At 34.4% G+C, this 23,862-nt stretch overlaps 9 protein-coding genes across 9 annotated transcripts in view; 6 read left to right on the forward strand and 3 right to left on the reverse strand.

Moving 5' to 3' along the window:
• Positions 1 to 424: 424 nt before the first annotated feature.
• Positions 425 to 1,723, reverse strand: ADE12 (adenylosuccinate synthase; the record flags this gene model as incomplete). Its single annotated transcript, XM_001645804.1, has 1 exon — positions 425 to 1,723. One exon carries the CDS (start codon positions 1,721 to 1,723, stop codon positions 425 to 427), a length of 1,299 nt encoding a protein of 432 aa, XP_001645854.1.
• Positions 1,724 to 2,998: 1,275 nt separating this feature from the next.
• Positions 2,999 to 5,551, forward strand: POP1 (ribonuclease P/MRP protein subunit POP1; the record flags this gene model as incomplete). Its single annotated transcript, XM_001645805.1, has 1 exon — positions 2,999 to 5,551. The coding sequence occupies one exon, from the start codon at positions 2,999 to 3,001 to the stop codon at positions 5,549 to 5,551; it is 2,553 nt and encodes an 850-aa protein (XP_001645855.1).
• A 1,157-nt stretch (positions 5,552 to 6,708) lies between these two features.
• Positions 6,709 to 7,908, reverse strand: Kpol_1054p45 (uncharacterized protein; the record flags this gene model as incomplete). The annotated part of the gene is made up of 1 exon (XM_001645806.1): positions 6,709 to 7,908. One exon carries the CDS (start codon positions 7,906 to 7,908, stop codon positions 6,709 to 6,711), a length of 1,200 nt encoding a protein of 399 aa, XP_001645856.1.
• Positions 7,909 to 8,484: 576 nt separating this feature from the next.
• On the forward strand, positions 8,485 to 9,906 carry GUD1 (guanine deaminase; the record flags this gene model as incomplete). Its single annotated transcript, XM_001645807.1, has 1 exon — positions 8,485 to 9,906. One exon carries the CDS (start codon positions 8,485 to 8,487, stop codon positions 9,904 to 9,906), a length of 1,422 nt encoding a protein of 473 aa, XP_001645857.1.
• An 86-nt stretch (positions 9,907 to 9,992) lies between these two features.
• On the reverse strand, positions 9,993 to 10,601 carry SSU72 (RNA polymerase II subunit A C-terminal domain phosphatase; the record flags this gene model as incomplete). The annotated part of the gene is made up of 1 exon (XM_001645808.1): positions 9,993 to 10,601. One exon carries the CDS (start codon positions 10,599 to 10,601, stop codon positions 9,993 to 9,995), a length of 609 nt encoding a protein of 202 aa, XP_001645858.1.
• Positions 10,602 to 11,666: 1,065 nt separating this feature from the next.
• CBF1 (Cbf1p) lies at positions 11,667 to 12,611 on the forward strand (the record flags this gene model as incomplete). Its single annotated transcript, XM_001645809.1, has 1 exon — positions 11,667 to 12,611. The coding sequence occupies one exon, from the start codon at positions 11,667 to 11,669 to the stop codon at positions 12,609 to 12,611; it is 945 nt and encodes a 314-aa protein (XP_001645859.1).
• Positions 12,612 to 15,094: 2,483 nt separating this feature from the next.
• Positions 15,095 to 18,073, forward strand: Kpol_1054p49 (LicD family protein; the record flags this gene model as incomplete). Its single annotated transcript, XM_001645810.1, has 1 exon — positions 15,095 to 18,073. The coding sequence occupies one exon, from the start codon at positions 15,095 to 15,097 to the stop codon at positions 18,071 to 18,073; it is 2,979 nt and encodes a 992-aa protein (XP_001645860.1).
• Positions 18,074 to 20,100: 2,027 nt separating this feature from the next.
• On the forward strand, positions 20,101 to 21,786 carry CCT5 (chaperonin-containing T-complex subunit CCT5; the record flags this gene model as incomplete). Its single annotated transcript, XM_001645811.1, has 1 exon — positions 20,101 to 21,786. One exon carries the CDS (start codon positions 20,101 to 20,103, stop codon positions 21,784 to 21,786), a length of 1,686 nt encoding a protein of 561 aa, XP_001645861.1.
• A 690-nt stretch (positions 21,787 to 22,476) lies between these two features.
• Kpol_1054p51 (uncharacterized protein) overlaps positions 22,477 to 23,862 on the forward strand; it is a gene marked incomplete at both ends in the record, with an annotated part of 7,377 nt that continues 5,991 nt past the window's right edge. The window contains one exon of the mRNA XM_001645812.1: positions 22,477 to 23,862. Coding sequence (XP_001645862.1) covers positions 22,477 to 23,862 — 1,386 coding nt within the window.

Raw genomic sequence — 23,862 nt, forward strand, 5'->3', positions numbered from 1 at the left:
TCCAGAAATACGTCATAGAAATCAGGGAACTTTAAGGATTTTTGTCAGCAAGCCAAAGGTAAAAAGGAGTTAGAGCTAGAGGTGGAAGAGAGCAAGCAAGGGTTGATTGTGATAGCAAGGGATATGGTATATAATAATGGGCACGTATGAGCAAAGCAGGGGGGTGTTTGTGAGAGAGGTTACAAAAGGGATGAGTTGGGTTGTGGTTGTGGTTGTGTTACACTAGAAGAGTAAGATCAATGTGATGAATATATACATACAGATAGATTTTACTTCTTAAATTTGGATCTGTATGCATATCTAAATTGTAGTTGTAGTTGTAATTGTTATTGTAATTGTAAACGTAAACGTAAATTTAAATGTAAATGTAATAGGTATATATATATATATATTTATTTATAATTATAATTCTATTTGTGTGGGGTTAAACATCTCTATGCAGCATGCTTTCTCTTGCAGGACCAGTACCTACCCATTCGATTGGAATACCGACGAAATCTTCAATGAATTTTAAGTACTTTTTGGCGTTTTCTGGCAATTGGTCAAATTCTGTGATTTTAGTGATGTCTTGATCCCAACCTGGCAGAGTAACATACTCTACATCGACGTTACCCAAGTTTATTAGGTCTTCTGGGAAGGAGTCCAATTTCTTACCGTTGATGGAGTACGATACACCGACTGGGATTTCTTTGAAAGTATCCAAAACGTCTAATTTTGTGATGTTCAAGCTGGTGTAGCCGTTGATCATGGCTGAATACTTCAATACTACCAAATCCAACCAACCGCAACGACGCTTACGACCTGTAGTGACACCGAATTCAGCACCGATAGTTTGTAATTTCTCACCTTGCTCATTCAATTGTTCAGTTGGGAATGGACCCTCACCCACTCTTGTAGTGTAAGCTTTTACCACACCGTAGACTTCGTTGATATGTCTTGGAGAAACACCTAAACCAGTGATCACACCACCAATACCAGTGCTTGAGGAAGTGACAAAAGGATAGGTACCGAAGTCGATATCCAACATCAAAGCGTTGGCACCTTCAACTAATATTTTCTTACCATTAGCAATGGCGTTGTTGATGAAGAAGACAGAATCTACGACCATTGGTTTCAATAACTCCTTATATTTCTTATAACGGTTTAGTTCTTCTTCAGGATCGTATTCGAAGTCACCATAACGTTCCCTTCTAGTTTTCAATAGTCTACGGTATTTTGCTTCAAACTCTTCCCAAGCACCAGGTTGGTCATTAACCAAATGGTGAACCCTTAAACCTGATCTCGAAGCCTTTGTTGAATAGGTTGGACCAATACCTTTACCTGTAGTACCAATATTTTTACCATCTTTTGAAATCCCTTTCAACTCCAACTCTCTTAACTTATCGGTATGTTGATGGAAATCGAAGACTATATGTGCTCTTGAAGAGATAAACAGCCTCTTGTCACAATCTTTCAAACCCTTTTCACTTAAATTGTTCAACTCACTAAAAAGGGAAGGAACATGAATAACAACACCGTTACCCAATAAATTCGAACAATTTGGATTGACCAAACCAGAAGGTAGCATATGGAAATCATATTTAATACCATTCACGACAATGGTGTGGCCAGCGTTATTACCACCAGCACAACGAGCAACAATATCGTATTTGCCAACTAGCAAATCAACCAATTTACCTTTACCTTCATCCCCCCATTGGGAACCCAAAACCACGTTAACCATTTTTGCCAAGATATACTATGAAAGTGTTAGAACAGCACAATTCAGTTCAATTAAGTTCAGTTCAGTACAAGAAGAATACAACAAATTACCAATAACAAACAAACACAAGGAATGCAAGAACATGAAAGCCTGAATATAAGCATAAGAATAATAGTGTTTAATTATATATAAATCAATTTCGAAATCGACCAGTCCAGTGACAACGAACCAAATACAGAACACACTCTCACTAGTTTACAGAAAATATATCACTCAGCATGTCCCAGTGAACTGAACCGAACTGAGCTGAATTCAACTGAACTGAACTGAACTGAACTGAACTGGACCGAACAAGAAGACAAACCTTTACTTTACCTTTTGCTAAACCAAACCGAACCTAGAATAGACTATTAACAACGTTGGGAAGCCTTTGCTCTGAATTACAACATTTAATATTCAATAATCAATAAACTGGGGAGGTGAACTGACTCTGTCTGATCAGTTGTGCAAGAACAAGAACAAGTGCAAGTGCAAGTGCAAAGTGGGTGAACGAAGAAAACTAAGAAACTAAGGACCTGGCGTAAAGGACCAAGGACTGGACCAAGAACTATCAGACAAGTCAAAACGTTACGTTGTCCCCCCCAAACCAGTTGCAACAAGGACAGGTTACCACACGAAACGAAACAGAACGAAACGTAACGAAACAGAACTTGAATGAACTTGAGTGAACTTGACTTGGAACAGGTTGCTGCCAGAGTGAGGTTTGGGTTAGATGTTAAATTGTTTAATTAATTAAACTTTAGCTTGGTATTCAAGAGTCTCAAGTATGGGTTATTGATATTGATATTGATTTTGATGTTTTTATTGTTAATTGGATTAGGGCAAAAGTCGATGTATTGCATTGTGTACTTGATGGGGAGTGATGTTGCTCGAGGATTAGTCCAAAACGTTCTTGAATTTTTGGTATATTAATACATAGTTGGATGTTTCTGTATGATTTCGATTTCGAATTCGAAATAGTATTGGCTATATTATATTCCTTTGATCTGTTGTAGAGTTTGTTACCCGCACTTGCGATTTTTTCAGTATCCATCTCATCCCGATGAGACCAAATTAAATTCAGTTTGGCTTATTTCAATGTGATTTGGTTTGTAAACCAAACCAAACCAATCCAATCCATTGTTAATGTTTTAACAGGATCCTACCTGGTAAGATTACATCTACAAGTAAATTTTTAACTTATTTCACTCTTGTCCAAGTACTCACCACTCCTGCCTCCCTCCAGCAACTAACATTATGTCCTCTGGTGGTAATAAGCAGTTGAATAAAAATCAATTGTTTAAAAGAGATAAGATTAGAAATGCAAGGTTCATCAGAGCACAGACTCTGAAGTATGATAATGCTAAAACTCCAGACTTATCGAAGGAGAATGCGGCAACCTTGAACGTACACAATTTCATCGATTCACGGTCTTATGATATTGAACAATTATTTATATCAATGAAGAATTCAAAGTCAAGCAACTCTACTAGAGTCTTTCAATCTTTACCACGTAAGTTGAGGAGAAGAACTGCTTCCCATAACATTAAAAGAATACCAAAAAGAATGCGTAATAGAGCTAAAAGAGAAATGAATAAAAATAACTTACAGTCTGACATCAACACTGTTACGACAAAGAAAAATGGGAAAAAATTAAATTCAAAGGAATTGTACAAGGCAAAAATGTCTTTGAAACTGTTGAGATTATTCACTAAATCAAAACAATTGAAATTATCAATTTCAGATTCATTGACAGTTTCCACTTCTCATAAATCAATTAGACAAAAAATCGCATTCCTGCATAAACTCATTAAAGATTATACCAAGGATAAATCTTTGACAGATATCAATAATTTATTGAATAATATTAATGGCAGTTTTGATAACACAGGTATCAACCAATTATCGAAAATTAGCCATAATAGAATAAAGTATTTGAAAAGACAAAATAATTTTAATTGGCTTTCTTCTCACATTTGGAACGCTAAAAGATCTCACATGATTAAAAGATGGGGCTTCCAAATTCCTTATGCCCCAACCCAGAAGTGCTACAGATTGACGCACCGTCTAGGTGGTAACACAGCAGCATCCGATGGGGCTCTGTGCATGGATTCAAGTTACATAGGAACAATGATACTATCACATACTGATAATACAAAAGTAAATGAGGTAATTAAAATCATTTCAAATAGCAAAGCTATCCAAAGCAAGTATAAAAACAAATTATACTGGTTTGAAGGGTTATGTTATAATTTCAATGGCGATGTTCTAGGTCCATTAGATTTATTATGGATATCGGAAAATACGGTAATGATAAGATTGCATCCTTCTTTTTTTGAAACAATATTCAATTCCATATTGGATTATGATAACGAATTCAATTTGCAAGATTGTAGATTTTCATTATCAAGTATCTTAATAAGAGGTGCAAAAACCTTAACCGCATTATCTTCTATTATCAGAACTCCAAACCCATCTGAATCCTTTAATCAATTCATTAATATTTCCAGCATCTCAGATTATTCATCTCTACCAAAAAGATCAATATTTGCATTCAACTCAATCGATCCAAGGTACTTATCAACTCCTAGTCCAATTAAACCTAAAAAAAAAACAACTTCGGATGATATTCTGAAATTACAAAACAATTTGCCAGCCGATGAGATTACAAATATCTTAAATAAACTTTCAGACCCAAAAGAGAGAAATTTGTCTTATCGCAATCAAAATTCTCTGAAGCAGTTGGCACAGAGACGTAGACAATTGTTGTTAAAGAAACCAGGCGAAACTAAAAACCAAATATCGTTCAATGAAGGAAAAGATCCTAAGATCCCATTGCTATTAGTGAAAAGACCAAAGTCCAACGATTGGTTATTAATCTTACCATGGCACTGGTTGTTGCCTTTTTGGTACCAATTAAACCGGATCTCAAGAGTCTATCACATTGGATTGAGACAATTGCAGCAGTTGAACTACGAAAACCAGCAATTATACTTCCCAGATGATTTCCCATTCACCAAAGCTGGCCATTTAGAAAATTCGATTTTTAAAAGAGATTCAAATTCTAAAAAATGGGAACGTAAACCAATTGGAAAAAGGCTGAATTACACTAAAGTTAAAAATATTCATGCCATGGATTTACCATCAGTAAAAGGTGAAATTGGTGATTACTTTAGTTGTGATTGGGAATTTTTAAGAATCTTACGTAATGGTATTAACTACTTACTCCAAAAAGAGGGTAAATTAACAATGGTATCATCCTCTAGAACAAGTTCCTTTGATGAAAAGACAAGCTTGAGAAATCTCAATGTATTAAACGATATCATCGAATTATATAAAGACTCACAAGCCAAAAAAGAAAATAACGAATTAGTTCCTGTTATTTTGTCATCAAAGCCTGAAAAGTATCCATTGGACCTCAACAAAGCACCAATACAATTATCAATTATAGAAACTCCATTGAAAGTAACACCAATCTCATGCACATTTCTGGAAAAAGGTCATCCTGCGGATTATGCTAGAATTTATCATATACCAAAAGAACATTATAAGCATTGGCTCCAAGTCGCAAATGGTATATATAGATCCGATGGTAAGAGAGACCACGAGATAGAACATCCAAAGCCTGATATAAACCATCTAATAGGGTTTGTCACAAGCGGAACTTATCATCAAGGTCAAGGTAGAGGCGTCGCAAATGGCTTTGTCGACTCTTCTTCATTAGAAACTTCAAAGCAAAACTACGTCTTGATAAGAAATGTAGGCACAAACGTCTACCGCATAGCGAAAGCATCATTGATAGATATATAGACGTTAATATCTGTAATACATGTATACATAGAGCACCTTCATTTAAGTATATTGTCATCCAAATATCCAAGATTACCCTCACTACAATTGGCCTAAGAAGCCGGGTAACCTACCATATTTTCACTTTTTTTTAAATTCGACATCCAAAAAAAAAAACGTCGACATATAAATACGTGATAGTGATGAGAAATAATAAAGCTTTTATAACTCTTTTAAATAACTTTTTGATGTTTTAAGTTACTTCTTTTTTTAAAAAACCTTTTTCTTAAAATCCCCATACTTACCTTAAGATGTCAGGGGAGATCACTAAGTCCCATTGGCCGGATATGCGCTTTCATGTAATTTTTAATTACGATAGAGATGCTAGGCATTTACCAGAACTTATCTTAACTTACGTTTAGTTTGGAGGGTTAGGTTCTGTTATTTTTGATGTAAGTTCTCTAGCAGATTCACGCACAAACTGTAGCGAAAGGTGTATTTGCCGACGTTTCGTTCCCTCATCTCAATTTAGGATCGTATTTTTTTGTAGTTTTTATTCTTGTTGTTTGTTCCATTTATTTGGAGTGAGCAACTTGATGGAATTTCAAGAAGATATTTGAATCTTTATTGAGGTCCTTTTTTCTTCTGCCTGGAGAAGTATGGCACTGAGTACAAATCAGTGCTGGGGGAGTTGGGGCCCTTCAAATTGTACCTAAATTGATTCTTTGCATATTGAAATGGTTCTTCCAATTATGGTAAATTTACCTTCTATTATTGATTCCTCAAGCATTGTGGACTGTACTTGTCTTCGGATGAGCATTGTCTATGGTAACTTGAGAGAAGGTTTAATGATGTAAGGCTATCTTTATCTGGTATGTATCATTTCTTTGTGACATGTTATTTAAATTCGTTTGGATGACAAGATGATATCTAATGGTGCATGTATTTTGAAGGTTCTTGATAGGAACGGGCGGGTCTTATAATTTTTGATTTATTTTCTTCTATTCCGATAGTGAATATTTTGTCTATTCACTATCGAGATAGTAATCCTTATTTATTTCTTCATTTTATATCTACATCAGACGATGTGATGCACAATGAACAATGAATATTATTTGTAAGTGTTATTAGTTGATATGATTATATTCTTGTCATTTATAAATGTATATATGTGGGATTTAAAACTTCATAGCTTCTGCAAGGTCATCAACATTTAGATAATCGACGTTTAGTTGACTTAATTCGATGTCCCAAACCTGTTTAGCGAATGCAACTGGCCATTCGGGACCTCCCCATATTCTAGTCTGTAGGTTCTTTGAATGTGCTGTCTCAATTAGTGATGTTAAACAGTTCATTTCATTGTCTTCGAACTTCCTCTTTAAATTAAACTTCACCCTTGAAATATTGCATTCATTTAACAATTTATTAAAAGATGTTGATGCAATTAGTGATTTATTATCACTATTGTCATATGTCTTGATATCATGTAGTGATGCATCTTGAAATACATATCGCTTAGTGTCATTAAAGTATCCTTTCCCATTATTATCAATAATATTCATATCGGTTGGATAATTGCCTGTTAGTATAATAGTAATTGGCCTCCATTCCAATTGTTTGGTTTCAAGGTTATATTTGGTAATGAAATCTTTTTCAATTAATTTTTTGAAATAGACTTCCATCAACAATTTATAAGTAAGGACACTGTCGGATGATTTAAAATCAATGAATTGATAAATTGTAGTGTCTGGAGAATCATAAAAAAGACCATAACGGTTAGATTTTTTAACTCTTTTGTTACAATTAACTTCATTCAGCATATACAACAAAGGATCTGTATATAATTTATCCAAAGTACGATGGACTGGGCCCAAATAATTTTCATCATGACCAACCGCTAGAGCAAACCCATTTGATTGTAACTTATTTTGATTAGGAACTAGCCATACATCGGCCTCAACACTGGTAGCCCCATGAGCAATAGCCTCGAATAATGGCAGATCTCTCCAGTAATCATTATGTGAATGTATATTTATTGGTGACACATTTCTCGTTAGTTGGGCAACGACAGATTTATCAGGATCACACACTTCGGGTAAAGACAACGCACCCCTAAACAAATAGTCATGGACCCTATCATAATAATTAGAGACCCTGGCCTCAGGAATACGCACATTTGGTCTTATAACATCTACTAAACTAACTTTAAATAATTGCAATAAATTTCTCCCAGAAATTCCCAAAGCACCTATTTCCAAGAATCTAGTTTGAAAAGTATCTTGAGATTTAGAAACAAAATTCTTGGCAAAATCTACATCTCCATACCCCAGAGATGCAATAGATACGAACAATGCCAAACATAATATCGTCTTAACCATTTTGAATAACTATTATCCTGATCTCCCTATTTCGACGATTCTTGTGCTCTTCCTCGAACCCCACAATTAGGAAATATAAGTGCCACTGTCCTGAATTTAAATATAAACCAAAATCTACTAAATGATTACTCAAACTTTAACACATCTAAACCAAATCTGTCAGCGTCAGCATTCTTACAAATAACATACAATTGTGTTATGTTAATTTTTACATCAACTTTTTATTGTGTTATAGTATTTCGAAATACGTCATAGATGGATCGAGAATACTACTTGTTCTGGAATTCCCCTAATGAAGGTAACTGTTTAAACGATGAAAAAGAAATCGAAACTAATTTATTAAATTTGACAGGTGGTTTTGGTATTACATAGGTTTTTAATGACAGAATGTTTAAGAGAGATTGGTAAAACGTGTTTACTGGTTGTGCTTTGTTATATCTCCACAACTGAGTTATATTAAACCATCTTTACAAGGACATTTTTAATGGAATACCTTTTACTGTAAATAGAATTTGATAAGGTTGAAAAAAAAAATAATTTTAGCTATACATATAAATTTAAAACATTGCATTGCTTATGGAGGAGACTGTTGAGGAGCATTTGATTGGGGCTAAGATCAAAGTGTTTTATGGGACGTTCATTGATACTCCTTTCATTGGAAAATTAAGAGTTAGACAACATACTGCAGTTGGTGTAAATGAAAATGGTACTATAGTATTTATAAAGGAAAATTGTGAGTCTCCTGATATTGCTTTATTAGAATACAATCCTGATATTAATATCAATGATAATGTGGAGTTTATAAATAAACAGTGTGAAAAGGAATACAGTACTTTCTTCTTTCCTGGATTTATCGACACCCATATCCATGCATCTCAGTACCCCAACTCAGGTATATTTGGAAATACTACTCTGTTAGATTGGCTAACAAAGTATACATTCCCACTTGAGGCATCGCTAAAAGATTTATCAATAGCTCACAAAGTCTATACCAAAGTAGTAGAAAGGACATTATCCAATGGTACTACTACCGCCGCATATTATACAACAATTGATCCTGAATCAACGAAATTGATGGCCAAAATATGTTCTGAAAGAGGTCAGAGAGCTTTAATCGGGAAAGTCTGCATGGATAGAAACAGCCCTGATACATATCAGGAATCTACCCATGAATCTTTGGAATCAAGTGATGAAGTTATTGCATACATTCGTAATACTTTGAAGGATCCAAAAATTTTACCTATTCTAACACCAAGGTTTGCACCAACTTGTTCTTGCGAATTAATGAAGGGATTATCAAAATTGGCTCAAAGTTACGATAACTTACACATCCAAACGCATTTATCTGAAAATTTAAAAGAAATTGACTGGGTTAAGGAGCTTTTCCCAGATTGCTCTTCTTACACAGACGTTTACTATAAATATGGACTATTGACAAACAAAACTATTTTAGCACATTGTGTGCATCTAAGTAACCCTGAGATCGAACTAATTAAAACTGCTGGTGCTGGGGTAGCCCATTGTCCAATTGCCAATACATCGTTATCATCTGGAGAATGTCATGTTAGAAAACTTATTGACGAGGGAGTCAATGTTGGGTTGGGTACTGACGTTTCAGGTGGGTTTTCTTCTAGCATCTTAGTAACAGCTAGACAAGCCCATTTGGTGTCCAGACATTTATCTATGAAATTCGAGGATGAGGTTGATAAAGATCATATGAAATTATCTGTAGTTGATGCTCTGTATTTAGGGACACAAGGTGGTGCCAATGTGTTAAACATGGGTGATAAATTAGGAACATTTGACGTTGGTAAAAAATTTGACTCCCAATTGATTAATATCAATTCTGAATACGATCCTGTAGATATATTTCATTGGCAAGTTCCATCTGAGAATAATGATAGTTTTACCATGGAGGAAATTATTAGTAAATGGTTTTTCAATGGAGATGATCGTAATACCATTAATGTTTGGGTTGATGGATCACAAATACTATAGACGAGGGTGGAAGGAGAAGGTCCAAACATTTCTTGAGGAGTTTTGCGTATGACTTGTATTAATTAATTTAAAGTATATAAAATTATTTAATAATATGCAGGTGAGTAAAGACAAGGTAAATTTGGATATGAAGATTGCCAATTTTCTAAAATATTTATTATATGATCTTCGAGAAGTATGTTTGAATTATTTTCATTGAAGTAGTCGTTCAACAGGTCTGCTAATTTTAAGATTGCCTTTGAACCAGTTTTTGCGTTTTCATTATCATCTTTAATATCGATGTTTATTACATGGACTAGTTTATTTTGTTTACCACCTCTTGACATGAGATCTTCTATTACAGAATCGAAACATCTTTCTTCACAAGTGAATATGATATCGAATATTTTAAAATTTTCATGCCATTTTTCTGGAGATTTTTTAATTCTTCTATTTCTATCTAGCATTTGTAGTAACCCATTTGATTTATAACGGTCTGCCGACTGTGATAGCAAGTCATTATATATATCGTTATATGGGGTGCCGAAGGGGTATACGTTTGGTTTGTCAATGGACAAGCCAGGCAACCTTACAGCTGAACCGGTACCGTAAGAATTTACATTATAGCCAGCCTCTTGTAGTACTTTGTGAGATTCCATAGATCTATTATTGTTTGAAGCACATACAGTGCAAAAAGTGAGCTGTGAGTCTCTCATATGGGGGAAGGTGGAGTGTTGAGATGAGGCTGTATTGGAGCTGAACAATTGAGATTAGTAATATAGAGTATTTAAACAGATAGTACATGTTCAAATATACATGTATATCATATGGATAAAGGTTAGTTATAAGTGAAATAAATTATCAAAAAGTGTATATAAATTTTAAGATGGGGCATTGCTCCTCTGTTCGTTGAAAGGTATAAAGAAACAAGAGAGCGAGAGAGCGAACGAGAGAAGAGAGTAACAGCGCTACCAATAACCCGACAAGATGTCCTCTTCCACCCACAATCGCAATCACGTGCCGATTGCATTTTAATTCTCGTTCCACCAACAACAATACACCACGTGATACCCAATCACATGGCCACGCACGGTACCAACATCAAACAGCCGTACACCACATGCGCTCACCTGTTCCGTCTGCACGTATTCCCCAGTTAGGCAAAACAAAAACAAACGAAAAGAAACGAAAACTGGCCCAAAACAGCAAAAACCAATTCTGTCACGTTTTTTCTCACCCAAAAAATAACAAAACAACAAAAAGCAACACGGACACAGAGACAAACACGCGCACCAACCAACCACCACTCACTCACAACGTTGTCACGCGCTCAACGATACCCACTGCTCTTTGACATTTTACATTACAGTACAGTACATTAAGCTATGCTATGCTATGCTATGCTATGCTCTCTTGTCCTTCTCGTGATATTCCCAACAACAACATCAACACCATCAACAACTACTAGAGTGACAAATGACAAATAACAAATGTATCACGATGGGTCGTCAACTTCATATAAAAGCTCAAAGTTTTCACAAGTTTGATCTTTCATGTTTCTGATTTCCACGTGGATATCACGTTTGGAACTCTTTTTTAAACCATACCTATCCTGAGTTGGTCAGCTGAACACATACATACAAAAGACATACCATTTAACTATTTGTCTACATCCAAACCACTAGACAAGCCACTGTTACAACTACACTATTCCCCCACACACACACACACATATATATATATATTTACTCAATTACCCAATTACCCAATTTTTAGACAAGATGCAGAAAAGACACCGTGAGTTCGACGATGCTAATGTGAAACGCCATAAACAAGAAATAATGGACGAAGGTAATATCGATGAGGCTTTGTTGAATGAAAACAACAACGATGGCACCGCAGTTGCTGCTGCTGTGGCTGCTGCTGCCACCGCTGCCACCGAGGCCAATACTAATTCAAATTATGATGACGACGATGAGGAAGATGTCAGAAAACACAATCGTTCTCACGAGGATATCGACGACGACGAGGACAAAGATCCAGACCATGTTCCAGAAGATGGTGATGGTGACGCTGAAGAAGAAGAGGATGATGCCGAGGGCCGTGGCGGTAATAACAAACGTCGTCACAAATCCGAAGAGGCTGGGGATGAGAAAAATCTTGGTTCTAACGATGACGATGAGACCAGATCAAATAGAGAACAAGAAGAGGAAGAACAGCACCAAGCTGAACATGATCACGATCACGATCACGATCATAACAATGACATTGCTAGCCAAAACGAAGGTGACGAGGCTAATGCAGATGAGTCCGGCAACGGTTCAGATACGGGAGGAAATAGTGTCTCTGCTCTGGTGAGAAGAGCCAAGAAAGCTACCCCAGCTACTGGATCCGCTGAATGGAAACAACAGCGCAAGGACTCCCACAAGGAAGTCGAACGTAGACGTCGTGAGAATATCAACATGGCTATTAATAAATTAAGTGATTTGTTGCCTGTCAAAGAGAGTAGCAAGGCCGCAATTTTATCAAGAGCTGCAGAATATATTCAAAAACTAAAAGAAACAGAAAATGCAAATATCGAAAAGTGGACTTTGCAGAAATTATTAAGTGAACAAAACGCCTCACAATTGACAAGTGCCAATGAAAAATTACAAGAAGAACTTGGCAATGCTTACAAAGAGATCGAGGTCTTGAAGACCAAAGTCAAAGAATTCGAAGATAAATGAGGCGAAGAGACTTGGTGATAACAATAACAACAATAATAAATTTCAAACTTTAAAAAATAACTAAAAAAATTAAGAGATACCAAAAATAAATATAAAGTAATACAAATTCAAATGCAATTGTAGGCACACACACACATGCATGCACCCTTTTCCCTGAAAAACATGAAATATGCAGAAACTCCCTTTCATGTTTGACCTTTCCCAAGGCAACGCCTATACAAAGGAAGGTTTGAACTACCAAGAGTTGAAGAGTTTTATTATGTAGCTTGAGTGCTGTCTGCACTTTTTCACATTGTTGCTAACCCAATCTCATTCTCATGTCAACAAAAAAGAAACTAAATTAAATTAATTTATATTAAATTAGATTATAGCCAAGCAAGATAGAACTTCCTCAGAAATCAATACTACTTCTAGCAACTAACGTACCCACTCAATCAGCCAAGAGAGGATCGATCCAATGCATCTAAAATGATGTTTGTTGTCTTTTGTTTTTTTTTCCTTTATGTATTCACTTAATTCTAAATCTTTATATAATAGCAAAGTTACGGTAGAAACCCTCCCATCTAAATGTATGTACAATTAAATCAGTTAGATTTTAATACTAAAAACGTAGTCTGAATAGAATATCTATACCTTCTTTTAGCGATAAGCAGAGCCAAAGGTTGTTATAAAAATAGAAAAGTAAATAACTAGGTTTGCATTGTCTTCTAGTCAAGTATACGAATCAAGCAAGTATCAAGAGGAAAGTTAGTTATTAGAGAGATTGATACCTAGCCACCCAAAATCTAACTAAAAGTTACCTATAATAACGGGAAACCTTAGCTTCTTCCTTGGCAAATAAGCTAACGATACAATATTTATATATATATAAATATATATATATAAATATATCCATATCGCTACGTTGCTCTCTCTGTCTCTACCTCTGCCTCTACCTCTAAATTACACTTTTAATTCTAATCCCCCACCAACCTCGATCCTACCGTATCCCACCCACTATCAGATAGGAATTCCTTAAACCTAATTCCACTTCTTGTCTGATACCAACTCTGTCAACCAGAAGACTAATGCTATTCTCTTCTCTTCCCTGTGGAAAACTTATCACGGATGGAGATACGGTTGTCGATATGGATGATGAAGAGGGTGAATAGTAAGCCTTTCTTCTTCACTGGAAGTTGAACATCAAATGTAAGAGTACCATTTCGGATGTACCCATCCACTAAATATATAGCTAACTGAACGGATACAACCAATATCAACTTCAAGATAATATCAAGTAGAAAACGGTATCCCAACTACAACCTATCCGCTTCCCAAGAATTTTTACAGCCAACTGCTACAATTAGCAGCTAGGTAGAGATAGATATATATATATATTTGACTTGTCATCATCAGCTGGCTTAAACTTGGTACTTTTAAAGCTACTGACCCAGAGAGAATGAGTGCACCTCGACAAGAAATTGAAGATCAGTTAACTAATTCACCAAGTGGGTTTTGCCCTTCTTGTTGCCATATTTCTATAACTGATGTTCTTTTTGCCCAGACTGTTTCTTGGCTTTCTTGGTAAGTTCTATTCAAACTAGTACTTAGGTTTAGCAAGAACAAGAAATGAAAATTTTTTCTTTTCATATCATTTCTTAATATAACTAGTTCGAAAGGATACTGGATTTGACTGTTTGGCTCTTAACCCTCCCACTTTCACTATCCTATTGAGGTTTTGGTTTCTCTTTCTGCGTATTAGGTTATCGATTTCCTGTAGCTTTATATACTCTTTCGAGGGCTCAGTGGTCTTATTAGGATCTTGTTCTGCTAAAGAAGGCAGTTATCTGCTTCTTTTACCAGTGTTATACAGAACTTCAAAATGAGGTTGTAGATGCCACTCTCTGGGTAGGAAAAAAAAAGAGAGACAGAGATATATAGAGAGAGATGGATGGATATGTGTTCATATCTTCCCTCGATTCGAAAATTAACACTTGGATATCCCAAAGACGATCCATCCTCTTCCTACTGTTTCCTACCATATTAATAAACAATTGTATCTATTTCGAAATGACGATTTTACTGCAACTTGCTTAGTTTCCTTCCTTTTTCAGTTCAGAGAGACTGAAAAGTATCAACGTATCAAGAATGATACATATGCTAACCACTACAGCATAACTATTTTATTAATGATGCTTTAAACTGTTTGTTGTTGGTATATTTCTTACTTTTACTTTAATTTCTAATTATAATGCTAATTTGGTACTTCCTCACTGATGATAATACTTCAAAAATTACTGCATCTCACCTATTTATCATATAATCAAAAGATATATAAATATCACTGACTATACAACCATGCATCTAGATGAGTATATTCGAGAATACTCAACTGGTTCTTTCCTTTGTTTAACTTTTATTCTTATCGTTGGCTATTCTTATTCTTAATATATTCATTAACAACTAACCCTTCATCGCATACGTATACTCATATTTTAGTTATAATGATGAAGAGGTATAGCAGGTCACCAAGACGTATGCTTGATCCTTTTGTCGGCAGAGGATACTTAAGATTAATTCTATCGTTGATCTCATCATTTATAATATTTAAAATTGTTTTCTCGATATTACCATCAAATGATAATGACAGTAATAATAAGTCAACCAATAGCCGTAGTGCTTCATTAAATAATGGCATCAATTATTTACCTCAACATGTACAAAGTTTAGAGCATCAACAGAGAACTTCAATGTCAAATCTAATGAGTGATCCACTATCGTTCTTAAACGCTCTTTATAGTGACAGCTCCGAACCATTAAGTGATATTCAGTTAGGTAAATTATTGTATAAGAAATTGAAATACGATTCTTCTTATAGTTGGTTCGATACTTATGAATTACAAAAAGATTTATTAACCATAAGAATGGGTACTGACCGTGGTACCAGGGTCGATTCAATAAACCAATTGAATTTTTATGAGAATGACCCAAGATTAATTTGGTCAGTATATTTGGACCATTTTATGAATTCGAAGACTTCACATAAAAATTCAAAAGTACCATTTGCTTGGTATGATTGGGCTGAATCTCATGATTTCAATAAATTATTAGCTGCTAAAAAGACTAAAATACCTTGCCATTTCGTTTTTGATTCTGCTTTTGAATTAGAGAAACTAACTAATCTAGAAGATGAATTGGGTGAATTCTTATTTATAAAAGATAGAATAAAATATAATGAACCGTTATGGTATAGGAAGGAAAGAAAAGTCGGTGACACTAGCGTTTTTGGAAGTTTACATGATTATTGTAAAGATAATTTAGCTTTGCAAAGACCAGAGGATCATGATTTTAAAAGTCCATTTAAAGTAACTACTTTATATGACAAGGTTAGACCAGAAGTTTATCAGATCCAAGCCAGAAACCATATTATGACCTCGTTGGTTCATCCATTGTCCATGACTATTTTAAACAGTGATAAATCATCTTACAGAATTCCTGTTGAACAAAGAGAAGCCTCTAAAAATATCATTCAATCTGGACTATTGCATGATTTCTTAGAGAGACATTCACCAAAATTAGATGATGAAGCTTCAAATTATCTATTCAAATCAAAGAAAGTTGAAGAGACTCCAGACTTTAGAAACAATCAAAGTTCATTCGATTACGTCTTTGATCATAACCCAATTTTTGATAAATTTGTCGAATCAGATTTTGCTAAAGATCATGAGGTTGATGTTATTGGCGGTAATCGTTCAGCTTTCCATTCCGATTTCGTCTACTTGAATGAAGATGACTTCCGTTTTGATGTTGTTGCTAAAATCAAAGAATTAGAAGAGTCAGAAACTTCTCTAGATGTACATGACAAATCATATTTGGAAAGTTTGAAATTTTCATTTAATACGCATCCTGTCTTTGTTACAAAATATTTCTCTGAACCAAATCACGTTAAAAGTTTTGCTGGTAAAGGTTGGCATCGTGATAAGAGGTTCTTCAATGGTGACCTACCAGATGATTCCCAAGAATATTTCCAACGTTTAAATGCAATGATTAGAACCTTTCAAAAATTCACTAAGGCAAATGGTATAATCTCCTGGTTAGCTCATGGTACTGTTTATGGTTACCTATATGATGGTCTCAGTTTCCCTTGGGATAATGATTATGATCTACAAATGCCAATTAAACATTTGCATTTATTAGCTCAATATTTCAACCAAACATTGGTGTTAGAAGACCCAAGAGAAGGTAACGGTAGATATTTGGTCGATATAGGTAGCTCAATCACAGTAAGAACAAATGGTAATGGTAAAAACAATATCGATGCTAGATTCGTTGATATTGATTCTGGGTTATATATCGATATTACTGGTTTGGCTTCGACTTCGGCACCTGTAAAACATTACATGGAAGATTATATCAAGAAGCTTCAATCAAATATCACTAAAGATATTGAATTGAATAAGACTTTATTGGACATTCAAGCCCCAGAAAAAGGTTTGGCTTCATTAGGTATATATGAACTGCAAACATATGCACATGAAAAATCCAATGGATTTGATAAAAGAATTATTGATAAAATTGATGAAATGGCCAAAAACGAACGTTCAATTGCCAGTGGCAATAGTATTGAAAAAAAATTATCAGCTCGTCAACGTTATTCTTTGAATGATTATTTGAAAATTTACAACTGTAGAAATCATCATTTTTCGACTTTAGAATTACTGTCACCATTAAGAACTACTATCTTCCATGGTGTCACTACTTTTGTCCCTAATAATTTTATCAGAATACTGAATAATGAATATAGAGTTCCTGATGAATATGGTTATGTGGGTTATCAAAACAAAGCATATGTTCCAGAGTTTAAGGCATGGTTTAGAACTGACATTTTAAAGAAATGTGGTAGTATATATTCATGGTATCCAAATTTAAGGAAGTTGAGTTCTCCAATAAAAAGAATGAAATTGACAGATGTAAAAACCTTTTACTATAACTTAGTAAAGGCCGGCTATGAAGATTTGGTCAGTATTTTATACATGTCTTACAGTGCCAGTTCATTCAGAGTTAAAGAACTTGAAATTCAATACGATGCAAAACTGAAATTGAATGAAAAGCGTGAATATCTGAACATTATGAGAAACGAAGTTGCTCCTAGATTAAATGCACCAGGTAAGGACCCTCTATTGTTCTCTCATGAAAGAAAACTATGGGATATGTTATCTAGAGATTTTTCTGATGAAACTTTATCTGACATTCGTAGAGAAGCTTCCCAAGAAGTTCTTAGAAAACTATGGAAACTAACTGAAAGTGTGTCATCAAGAAGCCTTGAACTATTTGACATCCCAGACCGACTCGTAGGTAATAAAACTTTTACTTTGAATGATTTTGGTATGAATTTATATCATAATAATAGAAGTTCAGTCTACAAAATTTTCAAGAAAGATCCAATACTACTAGATGAACAAGCAAAGGATTCTAATAAATAAGTTTCATCAAGATTCTAACTTAGATACAAATACAAATACAGATACAGAAATTATATCCTCATTACCAGCATAGCATTGTTGATGAACACATTATTAACTTTTGAATTTTTTTTATTGACACCATGTCAAACATAATTTTATTTCATTACTATAGCATCTATTTTGACTCACTTCATAATGAACAAGTCATATTTAATTAATTAATATATTTATATATATGTATATCTATGTATATCTATGTATACATACCTATGTTTATATATATGCAACGAATTTTATGGTATTTTTATGATATTGCTTGTTATTTTACTTAACAGACCAACCTGTCATCATCTCTTAAATTCAAGTTCCGGTAAAAGTATCCTAATATAAATAAATATCTTTAATATTTGAATAATCCTGTCAACAAGAGTGTGTAATAGTAGCAATTAGAAGACAGCTAGCTAACCGATCTAGAACAAGAACTGGTGTTATGTGTGATTCTGTTTTTGGTAAAGGATATAACCGAGAAGATTGGGCTTCTGCTGATATCCAATTTAAAGCTACTGTTCTAAATGCTAGAGGTGATGATGATATTGCAAACAGATCGAATGGAAGAAACAAACTTGATAAGAAGGAGGATACAAATGTGCAAGATGATAGTACAGAGTTGAATACTGGGGATATGTTTAGTTATAAAGGACTAGATCCTGATGTTGCTAAGATAACAAACGTTTATGATACAAGAAATCAATTGAGTTCTTTGATTAGAAATGCAGAAAAGAACAAAGAGGTATTAGAGAGTAGAAATGAGAAGATACGTCAGTCCAAGAAAGGGACAAGAGAGAGATTTGGTTGGTAAATTAGTGGTGTTCCATATTTAAGTCGATTGCCAATTCAAATAAACCAACCTGTCGGTTACTGAAACTTCATGAGCCATAATAAAAGATCGTTCTATAGCTTTCTAGGAAATGTTTATCTTGGTTGTTTCCAGTCCCTTTATCAATCTTGTTATAATACTCAGGAGATAGTATCTCTAATTCAGGATTAAAGCCTAACCTGATTGAAACCCAAATAGTACAGATACTAGAAAGATATGGGAGTAAGGGACAGTAAAAAATCGATAACGATGTTGATGATATACATATTTCGTTAGTTGATAGGGATCATTAATCTGGGATAGAATAACTAGCAATTGGAAGAATTGGGAATAAGAATCTCTGATAAAATTTATTAGGGACATTCGTTCCACCAAGAAAATATAATATACCTATTTAAATGGGACACCAAGAGCATCTGTAAATGACAAGAACAAACTTTCAAACCGCAACTCAATCATTTCCATTGGCAATGTCGATATGAAGAACAAAATGATCCTTCTATAAGCATGGCATGGCTACTCACTGTAATCGAATCTGGGTGGGAAAAATATCCAAGATATCTGCGATAGTTTGCGATCAAATCAAGATGCATCGACTCACTTTATGACCATAAAATATTGAAGAATAATACAGCTGTCAGATATTGCATTGTGTTGAAATATGCAACCGGAGGAGTTCTCTGTTAAGAACCAAATTAGATGACAGTGATGCCAGTTAAAGGCATTGCAAGTAGAAATAATTATATATATATATATATATATATATATAGGTACATCTATCATTGGCTGACCGATATCTGAGTTTGGGATCCCATTAATATCGATAATAAGGACAATCTGACACGTATAGATGATCCAGCATCTTGCTTATACCTGCTGTATGGTAAGAGTTACGATGTATGTATAGGTATGTAATCTATAGCCTGTGTGTTATTATATCGTTCAGTGTGATCAAGTTTTTAAGAGGTGGCAAACAAAGCGAAAAGCCGATGAGAAATTGGAAAGGTTTAAGAAGATTGAAAGTTTTAAAAGTGACGATGATGATGATGATTTGAGCTTAAGGAATAGTTGAATTATAGTATATCTGTGCATTTGTGATTGATTTGAGACTGTCTGTTCTTGGAGAAACTATTATTAGGGAAAAAAACGACTAATATTAACGATCAAAATGGCGCAAATGGGACCACAGACTATGGAGATGCCAGACATGTCTAATGCTATTGTTGCTCAAGATGAAATGGGTAGACCTTTTATTATTGTTAGAGATCAAGGTAATAAGAAGAGACAACATGGTATCGAGGCTAAGAAGTCTCATATATTGGCTGCTAGATCAGTCGCTTCTATTATTAAAACTTCATTAGGTCCAAGAGGTTTAGATAAAATTTTGATTTCACCAGATGGTGATATTACAATTACCAATGATGGTGCTACCATCTTATCACAGATGGAACTAGATAATGAAGTAGCTAAATTGTTAGTCCAATTATCTAAATCTCAAGATGATGAAATTGGTGATGGTACCACTGGGGTTGTAGTCTTGGCAAGTGCCTTGTTAGATCAAGCTTTAGAATTGATTGAAAAAGGTATTCATCCTATAAAGATTGCCAATGGGTTCGACGAAGCCGCTAAATTGGCTATTGCACATTTGGAAGGTACCACTGACGATGTTGCTATTGATAGCGATCTTTTCAATGATTACCTATTTAAGGCTTCTAAGACTTCCCTAGGTTCTAAAATTGTTTCTAAGAATCATGATAAATTTGCTAAAATGGCAGTAGATGCAGTTTTACAAGTTATGGATAAAAACAGAAAGGACGTTCATTTCGACTTGATCAAAATGGAAGGTAGAGTGGGTGGTTCTTTAGATGATTCACAATTGATCAACGGTGTTATTTTAGATAAAGATTTCTCTCATCCACAGATGCCTAAAGAAGTTACTCCAAAGGATGGTAAATCAGATGTTAAATTAGCCATATTGACATGTCCATTTGAACCACCAAAACCAAAAACAAAGCATAAGTTAGATATTTCTACCGTTGAAGAATACGAAAAATTACAAAATTATGAACAAGATAAATTCAAAGAAATGATAAACTACGTGAAAGAAGCTGGTGCAGATGTTGTTATCTGCCAATGGGGTTTTGATGATGAAGCAAACCACTTATTATTACAAAATGATCTACCAGCTGTGAGATGGGTCGGTGGACAAGAATTAGAACACATTGCCATTGCTACATCAGGTAGAATAGTTCCTCGTTTCCAAGATTTATCAAATGATAAATTAGGTTCATGTAAAAGAATTCATGAGTTAGAATTTGGTACCACAAAGGATAAAATGTTGGTTATCGAACAAGAAGGTACCTCATCAAAGACAGTAACATGTTTTATTCGTGGTTCAAGTAAAATGATAGTAGATGAAGCTAAGCGTGCGTTACACGATTCTTTATGTGTTGTACGTAACTTGGTTAGAGACTCTCGTGTTGTATACGGTGGTGGTGCAGCAGAAATTACTATGTCCATTGCTGTTTCTGAAGAAGCAGACAGACAAAAAGGTATCGACCAATATGCATTCCGTGCTTTCTCACAAGCCCTTGATACCGTCCCAATGACTTTAGCAGAAAACTCAGGTCTAGATCCAATCGCAACATTATCAGCATTAAAGAGTAAACAAATTAAAGAAAAGACTTCATTTATAGGTGTTGATTGTTTGGGTAAAGGTACAAGTGATATGAAAGAATTATTTGTAGTTGATCCATTCATCGGTAAGAAACAACAAATCTTATTGGCCACTCAATTATGTAGAATGATCTTAAAAATTGATAATGTCATCATTAGTGGCAAGGATGAATACTGATGTATAGTATAGATATAGTGTTATAATAAAATCAAAGTAATATTTTATAGTCTGATAGTCTTTAGATAATGTCATGGTTAAGAATTTTGAATTTTCAAAATTCTATTTCAACATTTTGTTAAAAAATGTTGAGAGAGCGAAACCTAAAGTTCATTGAACAATCATGTTGAAGACATTTTACATTAAAAGTTCATAGACCATTTTCCTCAAACACACGTTGCTTCGACAATCCTTCAAAAGAAGTCGTTATTATTACATGTACTCTTTAGTTCATGTGTCACGAGATTTTGCTGTTTCTGCCAAAACTAATAAACATAAGAGATATGGGTGGAAGAATCAAATAATAAGCATAATATCATTATGATCGAGTGCTGATAAACTGACAGAATTGACAGTTCCTTGAGTAAATCAGCCTTTGTTATAGGTAATTCCTAAATACTGTCATTATCATAATTAAAGTCACATATCGTAGTTAATGATTTGATAATATCTCTGGTTACTAAATAATAACAGAATTTCAAAATTGATTAAAATGACCTAATCAGCTAGGAACTGAAAGGTTCTTAAGAATAGCAATTGGTATATAAAAGGGGTACTAACAACCAAGAGTTGGGAACTTATTCTTATCCCACTTACGTATAGGTTAGAAGTTATTATTGGTTGAAGGTGATCAAGAAACTGTTATACTAGATGTTATCCCTTAGGAAGAAAGCAGAAAGTCGTCGCCATAATAGGAAGAAGTTAAATCCGAATATACATCTTGATGATGAAATATCTACAGCAGAAGCTGTAGATGGTGTTACTTCAGCTGCTGGAAATGATACTAGGGCTGCTAGTGGTGCCGATGGTGATGGTAAAGGTTTCAGTGAATCGGATCCATCCATGGCTGATTTAGAAACTACGTTTGCAACCTTTAATGTGATTTTTGATAAGCTAAGAAGTCCATCTAATCAAGAACGATTACAGGCATCCTACGAATTAAAGAATTCTCTCATTTCTCTAGCGCGTGAGGTTTCAACTGAACAGTTCCAAAGATTTAGTAATGTGTTAAATAATAAAATATTCGAGTTAATTCACGGATCTGATGTCAATGAAAAAATTGGTGGTATTTTAGCTGTAGATACTTTGATTGGATTTTATGTACATACAGAAGAACTACCAAATCAAACTTCAAGATTAGCTAATTATCTTCGTGTTTTGATCCCTTCCAATGATATTGAAGTAATGCGTTTAGCGGCAACTACCTTAGGTAAATTAGCCATCCCTGGTGGTACCTTAACTTCGGATTTTGTCGAATTCGAGGTTAAAACATGTATTGAATGGCTAACAACCTCGCCAGAAAATTCTTCCTCCAGTTCGAAGCAAGAATTCAGAAAACATGCATCTTTATTAATTGTAACAGCATTGGCAAATAATTCTCCATATTTATTATATCCTTACATTAATTCTATTTTAGACAATATTTGGAGAGCATTAAGAGATACAAAATTGGTTATCAGATCGGATGCAGCTGTAACCCTAGGTAAATGTTTATCAATTATCCAACATAGAGATTCAATTTTAACAAAGCAGTGGTACGAACGTTTATTTAAAGGTTGTGTCTATGGACTAACTTTAAATACAAATGAAGCTATTCATGCGACTTTACTGGTTTATAGGGAATTGTTAGTACTACGAGGTTCCTTTTTAAACTCAAAATACGATGAAATATACCACTCTACAATGAAATATAAAGACCATAAATATGATGTTATCAGAAAAGAAGTATATGCTATTCTTCCGCTACTGGCATCATTTGAGCCCCAAATTTTTACCAATAAATATCTAGATCAAACAATGGTTCATTTTTTAATGGTATTAAAGAATTTAAATGCAAGCAGTGCCAACCTATCAGACAAATCGTATATATTGGTTTCAATTGGTGATATTGCATTCGAGGTAGGATCAAATATAACCCCGTATATGGATCCCATTCTAGATAATATAAGAGATGGATTGCAATCTAAATTCAAAAATCGTAAAAATTTTGAACGCGAACTGTTTTATTGTATTGGCAAACTAGCTTCTGCAGTAGGC

Source organism: Vanderwaltozyma polyspora, genomic scaffold (genome assembly GCF_000150035.1).
Source record: "Vanderwaltozyma polyspora DSM 70294 KpolScaffold1054 genomic scaffold, whole genome shotgun sequence".
Taxonomy (NCBI): Eukaryota; Fungi; Ascomycota; class Saccharomycetes; order Saccharomycetales; family Saccharomycetaceae; genus Vanderwaltozyma; species Vanderwaltozyma polyspora.